The sequence below is a fragment of the Dasypus novemcinctus genome, chromosome 7, assembly GCF_030445035.2.
Source record: "Dasypus novemcinctus isolate mDasNov1 chromosome 7, mDasNov1.1.hap2, whole genome shotgun sequence".
Lineage (NCBI taxonomy): Eukaryota > Metazoa > Chordata > Mammalia > Cingulata > Dasypodidae > Dasypus > Dasypus novemcinctus.
The window spans coordinates 75,491,936-75,504,790 of NC_080679.1; the positions used below are offsets into that span (position 1 = coordinate 75,491,936).

The 12,855-nt window shown below is 40.6% G+C and overlaps 1 protein-coding gene across 4 annotated transcripts in view; it reads right to left on the reverse strand.

The window, feature by feature from the left end:
* RAPGEF4 (Rap guanine nucleotide exchange factor 4) overlaps window positions 1-12,855 on the reverse strand; it is a 339,975-nt gene that overhangs the window by 256,480 nt on the left and 70,640 nt on the right. For all 4 annotated transcript variants that reach the window (XM_012518928.4, XM_004476786.5, XM_004476785.4 and 1 more), the window contains exon 2: window positions 1,940-2,082. In XM_012518928.4, the coding sequence (XP_012374382.1) occupies window positions 1,940-2,082 (143 nt within the window). The remainder of the gene's footprint in view (window positions 1-1,939; window positions 2,083-12,855) is intronic.

Below are 12,855 nucleotides of genomic sequence, written 5' to 3' on the forward strand. Positions count from 1 at the left end.
AATTCACTTTTTTTTGGCACCTGGGGCTAACCACTCTTTGGAAACAATTCTCATCAGAAATTTCTGAGTTTGACTTTGCTTTACTTTTGTCATTTCAGAGAAAAAAAATATTTAGCTATTAGAAACCCTAGTTTTCATATCATGTCAAAATCTGTATTTGGAAAATAATTCTGAAACACTGGTTCAAACATCTCATACAAACCTACCTGTCCTTTTATATATGCTAGCCATTATAACTAGAGGGAATGATCTGATATTTCTAAATTCATTTCACAGTTAGAGAGGTTAAATGACTCAATGGAAAAATCATACGATAACGCAGTGGGATAGTGGAGTTCTGGCAAGGCAGGGGCTCACTGCATAAGAGCACACTTCTAGGAGCTGTAATTAATGACGACAAGCTGCTCTGAACTCCCCGAATAGGATGTGCTGGGGAAAGGCAAAGAACAACAACAGCATCCTACCAAACACAATGATAAGCTTACAATGGGAGACTGACGAGTTTACAGCTGTCTTCTGCTGCTCCAAGCCTTTGTAAAGTGATATATTTTAGAGTTAAGACTTTGCCTTTCATGAACTCCTTGGCCCCAGACGACATTAATTATTTGTCAATCAAATGCATACTTTATTTCATAGAGGATTCACTTTGAAAATGTTTTAAGAACAGAAAATAAAGTTTCATCCCACAAAGAAAGACATTTCTCATATTTTAAAGGAAATAAATAGATTTGAAAATTATATGTATGGATGATTTTTTAAAAAATAGAAATGTGCATTCACATGGAGGAATATCTGGAAGGGTACATACAAAATGTCAATTGCAGTTTCTGAGTTATGGGACTGTAGGTGGCTTTTATTTTCTTTTTTTTCCAAAATTTTCTACAAACATGTTGTGATAGGACCTGCTGATTTCTCACCCAGAACTATTTTTCCCCTCCCTTCTTGCTTTCTAACTGAGCCCAGATTTTATTCAAGTATCCCCCAGAGGAAACAGGTTCCCAACCTAGCTCCATGGGGGTAATCAGAATTGGTCTAAATCAATCATGGTGACCCCATTGCCTTTGCCAGTGATTGGCCTAGATATGGGTATGTTATACAATTCTGGTCAATGAAACATTACAGGACATCTAGTGGAGGACTTCTGAAAAAATTACACAAGAAAAAACAGTCCTTCTGCAGGATGCTTTTATAATAGCAAGTAATTCTCCCAACTGCTGCAGCTGCCTTAGGATAATTTGGGGGCAAGCCTAAGGACAAAGCCAACATCTAAGAGATAGAGGGGGGAAAAAGGCCAGTGGAGCCTGTTACCCTAATAATGTCATTACACCACTTAATTAACCAACCCTGAAGCCATGCTGTATCAGGACTTCTAGTATATGATGTTTCCCCCTTCTTATACACAAGTAATAGATTATTCAAGCCAATTGGATGGGAGTTTTCTGTTACTACAGAATAAAGGGTACCAAGTGATGAAAAAGTATTACTTGTCTAAGGAGAAAATACTTTTTATAAATGTAGCTGTCCCACCCTACAGGCTCATCCTTCCTATACATGTCAGATAGACAATATGACAGAAATTAATTCAAAATATTACCATTAGCATTATTAGTTAAGAGACATTTCATCATTAGCTAGTGTCCTATTGGCTCACATATTTCTTGGGATAGAAAAGATAATTAAATATTTGAATTTGGAAGGAAATAGCTGAATACGCAAACCAGTATACCCTCCCAGATCCTCTAGAAAGCAGTCTGCCTGGAAGAACAAGTTATATACTGTGAACAAAAGAGTTAAGGAAATGCCTACATAAAACTGAAAAGTTAGAGAATTTAGTTGAAGTACAAATATAGATAATCCATTCGCTATCTATCCTCAGAAAGTAACCACAAAGGAACATGGACCGTAAATGAAAATATACCATTGGAGTTGCATTTCTTACATGTGATTCCTTTCTCCAGATTCTCATAATAACCACATAAACAAATCTGATGAAGGAGATTTGGGTGAAATTTCTCAAAAGCTTTAACTTCTTTCAGTCGTGTGAAGATTATATCCACATCTTCACTAGATCGTTCCAATGGTCTATGAAGGAAAGAAAAAGCATGAAAGCTATATCAGTAAGGATTTATTTGAAAGTTTATCAATAAGCTTTCTTCTAATTATATATAAATTTATCCACTTATCCCCATTACAGGTATTTCTATGGCCTTGGTCAACTATTTACCTTAAATCACTACTATTGCAGATAGCTTTAGCGGGAACCAACCTCAGAGTCATGAGTCCATAGTGCAATTACTGGAGAGTGTTTAATCACTGCCTATATCTATGAAGTAACAAGATATGATGTGACACATGAAAATGGAGATTTTACTTAAAACCAAGGTCACAAACACAAATGCCTATAAGCGCCAATCAGGTAAAGTAAGTGAGTAAAAAGAGCCAAATGTTGGGAAGCGGATGTGGCTCAACAAATAGGGCTCCCACCCACCATATGGGAGGCCCTGGGTTTGCATCCCAAGGCCTCCTTGTGAAGGCAAGCTGGCCTGGGCCCCACGGAGAGCTGACAGCCTATGCCTGCAGAGAACAGACGGCCCGCACCCACAAAGAGCTGGCACAGCAAGATGACGCAAAAAAGGGAGACACACAGACACAGAAGAATGCGCAGAGAATGGACACAGAGAGCAGACAGCAAGCAAGTGGCAGGGAAGGGGGTATATAAATAAAATAAATTTTAAAAAAATAAAGGGCCAAATGTATGATTAAAAACTCTATTAAAAGAAAGCAATGGCGAAAGCACAAAGATAAGTAACAATTGATACTCAGCCATGTGTCAGCCATACAAAAGGGAGTGGCGGGGAGCACAGGGAGCCAAGACCAGCCTGTCTAAAGGCAACAGTCCTTACTCAACTGTTTTCCTTATTACTGGTTTCCTAAAGAAACACAGGCCCAATATTGTCAGATTTCCCAATTGTTAAAGGAAATTTAGATATCTAGATGTTTGTTTACATTTCTTGAATGTTGTACAGGTCAAACAAAAGACATCTGTGAAATAAACCAAACCTGTTCACCACCATTTTGTAATCTCTGGATTAAAAATGAACCAAAGAACCAGACAAAAATAGGATAGTTTTACAGATTATATGAACTATTTTATTTCTTTCCTTTGAGCAGTTTCCCAAGTCTATTTCTACAATATGCTTTGCAGAATTCTAGTGGTGTTCTTTGACAGGTAGTTCACATTATATAGAAGTGACCCAGCTTAATATGAGTTCCTAGCATTCCAGGATCAGAAAGAATGAGCTGGGTAAGGATGTGACAGAGACAGATAATGCTCAGCAAATACCCATGCGCTCCCCTACATTTCCCAGCTTCCCTTCCAGTTATGTTGGGGCCATATTCTGGTCAACGGACTATGATATACATTCACTTCTGAGATGAGACTGTTAAGAGCCAGGAGTGCCTCTTCCATCTTTTTCTTCTTCAGCCACAACTTTAGAGGGCATGTGTTTCAAGGCCGACCTGGCCATAGCCACTGCTGAGTTCCCAAACTGCCAGCAGCAGAGACCAACACTCAGTCCCCAATATGGCACCATCCTCCTAAGGGTTCAGCCTGCTACCTTGTGGCAGGTTGATTACATTGGACTACTTTCATCATGGACGAGGCAGTGTTTTGTTCTAACTGGAATAGACAAATATTCCAGATATGGGTCAGCCTTTCCTGCATGCAATGCTTCTGCCAAAACTACCATCCATGGACTTACAGAATATCTTACTCATTGTGATGGTATTCCACACAGCATTGGTTCTGATCAAGGAATCCACCTCACAGCAAAGGAAGGGCAGGAATGGGCACATGCTCATGGAATTCACTGGTCTTACGATGTTCCCCATCATCCTGAATCAGCTGGATTCAGAGATTGGTGGAATGGCCTTTGAAGACTCAATTACAGTACCAACTTGGTGGCAATACCTTGCAGGGTGGGGGCAATGCTCTCCAGGAAGCTGAGAATGCTCTAAATCAGAGTCCATTCTTGGTGCTGTTTCTCCCACAGCCAGAATTCATAGTTCCAGGAATCAAGGGGTCGAAATTGCTTCCTGTCCCTGAAACCTTAAGCTCTGTTGGTCTACATCTTAGTTCCAAAAGAAGGAGCACTTCCACCAGGAGGCACAATGATTCCATTGAACTGGAAGTTTATACTGCCACCTGGCCACTTTGGATTCCTCATGCGTCTGAACCAACAGGCCAAGAAGGGAATTACTTTACTGTACTGGCTAGGGTGATTAATCCTGGCTATCAAGGGGAAATATGACTGCTGCTATACAATAGAGATGAAAAACAGTTTGTCTGGAATACTGGATATCCCCTAGGGTGTCTCTTAGTACAGCCAATCCCTGTGATTAAAATAAATGGAAAATTGCAACAACTCAATCCAGGCAGGACTAATAAAGGTCTAGAAACTTCAGGAATAAAGGTTTGGGTCACCTCACCAGGAAAAACTACAGCCAGCTGAGGTGCTTGCTGAAGATAAAGGGAACATGGAATGAGTAGTGGAAGAAAGTAGCTATAAATATAAGCTACAACCACGTGGCCAATTATAGAAACAAGGATTGCAATGGTTATGAATATTTCTTGCTTATTTTGAGTATGTTTATGTATGTACACAAAGCAAATACTTTTGTTTTCTTCCTTATCTTCTCCCCTTAGCATATGACATAAATTGTGTTAGCTTCATGTCATAGTATTTAAGTTATAGGATATCAAGTTTAAGAGTGAATATTACCTAAGGACTTGAATCTTAGTCTGGGGAAAGTCAGTGAGTTCCTTGTTGTATGCAGAACAGTTAAGTATTGATAGGTGAAAATATGACTGTTCCTGTTTTTATTTAGAGATTAAGTATGGTTTAAGGAAATGTATCTGGCTGCCAAGTTGACAAGGGGTGGATTGAGATGGTTAAGCTCATGTGCCAAGTTGGCCAGGTTTTGGTGTCCATTTGTTTGGTCAAACAAGCACTGTCCTGATTGTTACTCAGAGGCCATTTCATGGACTTAAATTATCAGTTGATTGCATCTAAGGTTGATTACATCTACAGTCAACTGAGGAGATTACCTTCAACAATGAGAGAAGCCTCATTCAATCAGTTGAAGGCTTTAAAAGGAGAAATGACGATTTCAGCAATCAGAAGAGAGAGCTGACATCTCTACTTCGGCCAGCCAGCTTCTTCTGAGGAATTCATCAAAAACCTTCATCAGAGTTCCCAGCTTGCAGCCTGCACTGGAATTTGGACTCATCTATCCCCATAGCCACATAATACAATTCTTATAAAAATCTCATAATATTTATAAATATCACCTGTTGGTTGTGTTTCCCTAGAGAACCCTAATATAGATGGTATAGCCACAAGATGGAGAATAACCATAAAATCCACAAAAGACTGTGTGAGTAACAAATAAGTCTCCATTGTGTGAAGCTTCTGAGATATGGAGGGCTTTTTTGTTACTAAGGCAAAACCTAGCGTTACCTAAACTAATACAGAAGTCAGGTATATATACCCCAGAGTCTCAAGGAACTTGAGACATTGCCAGAAGACAGATCTCAGCATGAGAGATGAAAAATTTTAGAACATATGAGCAAATGCCCTAAAAGGTAATATTTAAGATACAGGCTTCCATTAGTTTAAAGGCTCTTCACTTGCCCCATCACACTTAAAAGCTCAGGGAAACTAGATATGAAGAACATGTGCAACAGATAGGCTAGCCTTCTGGTTACTCCCTAGTAAAAGGGCCTGGATTCTGCTTCCTGGGAAAAAGGAAGGGAAATCCTGATGCACTGGTGTCCTGCTTATGAGATGAATAAGCTGGGACACTTATAGGCTTTTTACAAAGCATCAATACCAGCGCCTCTTTCCACCTATGGCAAAGAAAAGAACTAGTACCCCTTTGGAAGGGTGTTACAATCTCCCTACCAGAAGCTATGCTCTCAGAGTTCAGGGGCTTTGAACAGGGGCTAGAACACAATAAATAAAGTAGTATGGACAACTTTCACCACAGTCTTTGTGTGCATTTCACAGACAGTAAGAGAACCGCACTGGCAGAAGGGCTGGGCCTCTCAGTGGGGACCAAGTCATGAGCAGTAATGGGGGCACCAGGAGGGAGTCACACCCAGCCACGTCAGCAGCCCAGTGAATTCCACGGGTAGCTTCCGAGCAGGACTGGCACTAGCCTGCAGGCCCAAAGCAACGGCAGCAGGTAAGTGGCCATAGGAGCCATTACAAGGACCAGAAGAGTTTGAAATTGCCTGGACATGATTTGGATGATTCCTATTAGTCACAAAAGGAAAGAGATAAGCAGAATCAGGAAAATTTGAATATTTCCTCTTTACTTGATGACATTAAGGGATGATTGTTCATTACTTTAGATGTGATAAAGGCAAGCGGTTATGTTTTTTTAAAGTTCTTATTTTTGTGAGGTACATACTAAAATGTTAAAGGAAGAAAGACAGGAAGGAAGGAAGGGAGAAAGGGAAGGAGGCAGGGAGGGAAGAAGGGAGGGGCGGTCATAATTTCTTTCAAGATGGAAAGCATCCCTTTTTTATTTCTTCTCCCCAGAGCATATCCCACACTAGAAGGAAAGACAGACAGGGATATAATAAAACCTCTCCTGAAGAAATGGGACTTTCAAAAAGCAGGAAAAAACGTTTATATTTCCACACAGCCCAACTCAAGCATAAAAGAACTTCAAGATTCATAACCAGATCGTTTGAGGTCAAGTGACAAAAGATACTTCGTTACTTAAAGTTGGTTTGGGATCAAAATTGATAAATCTGAACTCTATTCCTGATATTTTCTTTGTGTCCCAAAATTAAGCTCTAATAATGACTCCCTTGCTTAATTATTTAAGCACTGAAAACAATGAAAAAGAAATATTTTACCTGTCACTGTTTTTATTGGATACTTCATAGTGTAGGGCAAATTTCATCCAGCTATTAACTGATATCTTTATCCCACCTCTGGGGTCTACCACCAGTGACAATCCCTCTGTTGCCACTCTTGTGAATTTATAATTTCCTGATTCCACAGTCTCATCTCATAGAGACCGCACCACGCGCTTTCTTTGGAGACCTCACAGTAATCAGCCGAGGGCCAAAGGAGCAGATCATCCTTGGGAATGACTTTCTGTTCTACAGCAACCTCAAATTAAACTTACCTTCTCTCCCCGACCTGCTACTGCACCTGCACTCCTTACTAGGTAGCAGGCTCACCTTCCCTGCCACAACCTAATTCTATCTACTCAGAGTCTCTCAGATCCATCTTCTCCTCTTAAGCCACTGCCACTGTCTGAGTATGAACGAGGGGCACACGAAGCTATGTGATGGGACAGGGAGATGCAGGTAGTGCTCTCCTAGGATGTGGAAGAGCTTGGGTTCTGCCTGAGTCAGTAGAAATGTTTTAAGCAGGGGAGTGGCATGACTGGATGTGCATTTTGGAAAGACTACCTTGACAGCAAATAGAAGCATATGGGAGTCAAGACCACCAGCTGGGAGATGGGTTAGGAAGTTCTTGCAGTATAACAAAATGATGACGGGTGTTTCTCTAATTATAACTCAATCTTGGCTTCTTTCCTCTCCCTTAATAGCTGTGTACAGCTGGTGCCCTAAGTAAAGCCTCTAAGTGCAGAGAAATTATTTTCCTTAGCTTGACATCTGACACACAGGGCCCATATTTTTAAATCACTTCAAAAAAAAACAAACTTTGACTTTAAAAATATTTAAACAATAATAAAAAGAACCATGTACAAAAGACATTGGTAGGCAAGATTCTAAAATGACCTCCAAATGACCCACACCCTTGAGTGTCAGGGGGACTATAACTTGCTTTAAACTAACAGACTATGGCAAAGGTGGTGAGATCCCACTTCCAGGACTATTAAAACCCATTTTACGTGTGGCAAAGCTGAAGGAATTTTTCAAGTATAATTAAGGTCCCTAATCAACTGATTGTTACATTAATCAAAAGGGAGCTTTCCCTGGGTGGGCATGACCTCATCACCTGGGTCCTTGAAAAGAGGGTCTGGAGGTCAGAGATGGAAGAAGTTTCCAGGCCTTGAAGAAGTAAGCTTGCATGTTACGAGAGAGCCATATGGCAAAAGATATAGATGGCTCCTAGGAGCTGGGAGCAGCCCCCAATTGGAGCCAGCAAGAAAACAGGGACCTCAGCCCTGCAACTGCAAGGATCTGAATTCTGCCAGCACATGTGAGCTTGAAAGAGGTCCCCCAAACTCCACAAAGGGACACAGCTTGGCCAATACCTTAATCTCAGCCATTAAGACCCTGAGAAAAAGATCCAGACAGGCTGTGCCCAGACTCCTGACTCATGGAAACAGTGAGATAATAAATGTATGCTGTTTTAAGCCACTAAGTGTGTTGAGATCTGTTATGTAGCAATAGGAAACTAACACAGACATGAAGTCATTTTCTCTTATTTTCTCCTTCCGGCTCAGCTTAGGTTTCTTTTTGTGGAGCTTTTCCTTACGTTTTCTGTCTTCTCTGAAATCCAGCTGGTAACATTTCCTTTTGGCATCTCATCCCATTATTTTATTATTTCACATTTCATGCATGTAAATTTTGTCTTCTCTGAGTTACTTTCATTCATATATTCATTCACTAAGTAAATACTAGTTGGGCCTTATTCTTTGTAAGTCACCATATCACCATGTTTTCCTGTTTTGTTTTGTTTTCCTTATGGTCCTTCAGCTTTTCTAGGATGAATTTCAGGAAGTAATCTGAAACTTTATAATTCAGGCATTAAGGGTGGACAGAGGTTAATCCATCTAAGCTGGCAAAAGGCTCAAACTAAGAATATTTATGATGAAATAAAATTATTTTAAATACTATATAATGATAAACAATGCCTGTTAGTATCAAAAAAGATCATTTTTAGTGTTTATAATCTTGAAAGGATTAGTTTTACCACTTATATCTTTTTATCACATCTAAATTTCAAATTAATAAGACAGCTTTGCAATATGAAGTATCAAAAAGTACAGAATTATAAATGGCTTTCCATTCACAAAGCACATCCTTTCATGAATGCACATTCATTTAATTCATCTAGCCAATGAAGTTTATTGCTTTCCCCCTATATTTTAAATACTCTTTCCTGGAAATACAAAGATGAGCAAGACACCATTCTTACCCACATAAAGTTCACAGTCTAATGAGGAAGAAAGCCACAAAACCAAAATTAGAAAAACTCAGAATGGTGTACTATGGTACTGATGAGAACAGAGTTCTAGGCAGACCTTGTTTTATTGTATAAAGTAGGCAAAGTGAGAACAGCCAAAAAGCAGAAGAGGAATTGTGAGGCCCTAGATTCTGGGTGCTGCTTACATGCATTGTACCAGGTGAAAATTCAGCTGCTGTTCCAGAGTCATAAAAGGAAGGCTTGGCCAAGAAATGGACACCAATAGCAGACTATAATAATGCTGTCATCTTAAAGAATGTATGCAATCATTAATTTCCTAAGCAACTTCATTTTTTTTCTCAGATGTCCCCTGAAGATCACTAAATGTATTTCAGAATATTGGGTTTAATGTTAATGAAATACCTTTGCATTAAAATGACTTTGCTATTCATTTTGACTTGTTTTATTTTAACAATAATTTAAGGTTATAAATACTTATTCCCCTCCCTTAATAAAGAACTATCATATCTGAGACATGGCATGTGAGCCCTATAAATTATAAAGGTCCACAAAAGTTATTATTTTCACCAGTACCAGCATCTTCATCATCTTCATTAGCCCATTATCCACCAAGACCTTTTACAAGAAGTATCTAATGAAAGCCATGAACAAAATGATTAAAAACACTAGAATTCAATGAATGCTTTGTGGGTTTTTCAGTAGGTGTACATGTATGTTTTTCTGTATATACTATAATAACAGTAGGATATTAAACATTGTTATAACAATTGAAATTTTTTATGTGCTGCCTCGTAATCCATCTTACTTTGGCTAAGTCACTTGCCTCAACACTGAGGCTCTCCAGCCTGGACATAAACTCCCTCAGAGCCTAACCCCACATCTGCAACCACCATCTATACCACCCCCACTCTCACCCAGAACCCACAGCTGGTCCTAAATGACAAGTTCATCATCCCCACCACCCTTGGACCTCCAGTCCCTCTCACTTTTTGCATGTTTACTTTAAACTAACCAATCCTTGACTCCTGTGGGCAAACTACTGACCTCCATCTCTTGAGCACAATAAAGCCACAAGCCCACAGGTCCCTCTGGCTCTGCCGTGTGCTCCTACCTGCTGGCTGAGCCGCAGAGCCAATCTCACTTCCCATTGACCCTTCATGGCCCTCCTCTCTCTCTGGAACCTGTGAATAACATACTATCTTTTCCCACGCATGCTCACCTCAGTTTCCCCTTGTGTCGCACCTGACCTTCACCGGGAGCCAAACTTAAAATCCAAATGAGGGCGGCACACTTGGCCCAGTGGTTAGGGCATCTGTCTACCACATGAGAGGTCCGCAGTTCAAACCTCGGGCCTCCTTGACCCGCGTGCAGCTGGCCCACGTGCAGTGCTGATGCGCGCAAGGATTGCTCTGCCACGCAGGGGTGTCCCCCGGTAGGGGAGCCCCACACGCAAGGAGTGTGCCCCGTAAGGAGAGTCACCCAGTGCGAAAGAAAGTGCAACCTGCCCAGGAATGGTGCCGCACACATGGAGAGCTGACACAACAAGATGACGCAACAAAAAGAAACACAGATTCCCCTGCCGCTGACAATAACAGAAGCAGACAAAGAAGACCCAGCAAATAGACACAGAGAACAGACAACCGGAGTGGGGGGGAAGGGGAGAGAAATAAATAAATAAATAAATAAATCTTTAAAAAATAAAATAATATAAAATAACATCCAAATGAACTAATTGGGAACAAACACAAAGTACTCAACAATCTCAGCTTTTTTGTAACTTTATTCACTTTTCAAAGGACTTTGAAACCTATTGAAAATAGTGATCACCACTATTAGATAAAGTAGTTATTAATAACCCTCATTTAACACATAAAGGTATTTGAAACACAGAGCTTAGATAACCATTAGTATGCTAAAAAAATCATGTGTATTTATAATGACACTGATGACTGGATATATCAGAAAGTGTCTGAAACTCAAGATGTTTACCACTTATGTTATCATTTTAATTATACAATTATTAACCACTTGGGTTACTGAAATGTTTACTGTTTCCTAATTACAAGTTTTCCCAATAATGTCAACAGACTTCAGAAAGAAGGTACTGAAAATTCACTCATTTGATATGCAAATATTTACTGAGTTTTCCTATGAGAGGAGAATAAAGCATTGAGGTAATACACCTGCACCCAGGAAGTTAAAATTGAGTTAAGGAGATTTGTACTCATACACCCTGTATAAGTCAGCCAAAGGGGTGCTGATGCAAAATATCAGAAATTGGTTGGTTTTTATAAAAGGTATTTATTTGGGATAGGAGCGTACAGATACCGGGCCATAAAGCATAAGTTATTCCCTCACCAAAGTCTATTTTTATGTGTTGGCGCAAGATGGCTGCCGACATCTGCAAGACTTCAGGCTTCCTGGGTTCCTCTGGGCTCAGCTCCTCTGGTTCCTCCACAAGGTCAGCTGTAGACTATGAGGATTTCTAGGCATTGCCTTTCTCCACGAGGTCAGCTGTAGATTATCAGGTGAATGGCTCCGTTTCTCTCCCTGGGGCTCCAGCTTCAGCATCAAACTCCAACATCAAAACTCCAACATTAAAAGCCCACAACTGTGTCCTCTGCCATGCCTTTTATCTGTGAATCCCCACCCACCAAGGGGGCAGGGTCTCAATGCCCTCATGTTGTAGCCCAATTAAAGCCCTAATCATAACTCAATCAGGACCAGGTACAGATCAGATTACAAACATAATCCAATATCTATTTTTGGAATTCATAACCATATCAAACTGCTACACATCCCTTATCAAGGTGAAATGTAGTAAGAAGCATAATGAAAATAGGAAAAAAGAGATTAGGAACTCAGAGGAGGAAGAATCATCACTTATGGGTGAAAGTTCTACAAAGACTTCATGAAGGCATTATTGTAAAATCTTTCCCCTAAAATCAGTTCCTTCTCCTTTCTCTTTTTATGACAACAGCACCACCATTTCTTGGTCATTTAGTCTCTAAAAATGTGGTTTATAATACACCTTCTCTCCCTGGAGACCTGCTCTCCTGACCCGCTCCCTGTAAGTTTCATACCCACCCACCCTGATACCACACACACATACCTTCACAACTCCACCCAATTAATTTGCCAAAATTCTCTTCTGACTGGGGCTCTCGATCTTCCAGTGTCCAGGGTAACCCTTAGAAAAATCCCCTCGATGGAGCTTGAGATCCCAGATGCAAATGCAACTTTTTATTCTCACAATTGAGACTGACTATGACTAGAGCAAGGCACTCCAAGACCTCTTGTGACCCTTCCAAAATACGGGCTGCCCATCTGCCACGAGGGGGCAGAGCGCGTGAAGATGACAAGCTCCTGGCATGATGTCTCCCTGTTCAGAAATCACGCCACTAGCTCTTATTTTTATAAAAGAATGAGGAGAAAACTGTGCCCTAAGGGTGCTAAATGAGATGAGTTTTAGCAGGATGCCACCATGGGCTGCCATTTTGGCCCTGAGGAAAGAAGTAAAAGGTGAGACTACCTCCCCCGCCCCTTGGCAGGCAACCACAGTCACCTCTCCCACAGTGGAGCGAGCGATGCCATATCTGGGGCCCAAGACTATTCGGACAATTAAAACTCCCACCTGCAGGCAAAGGGCAGAAGC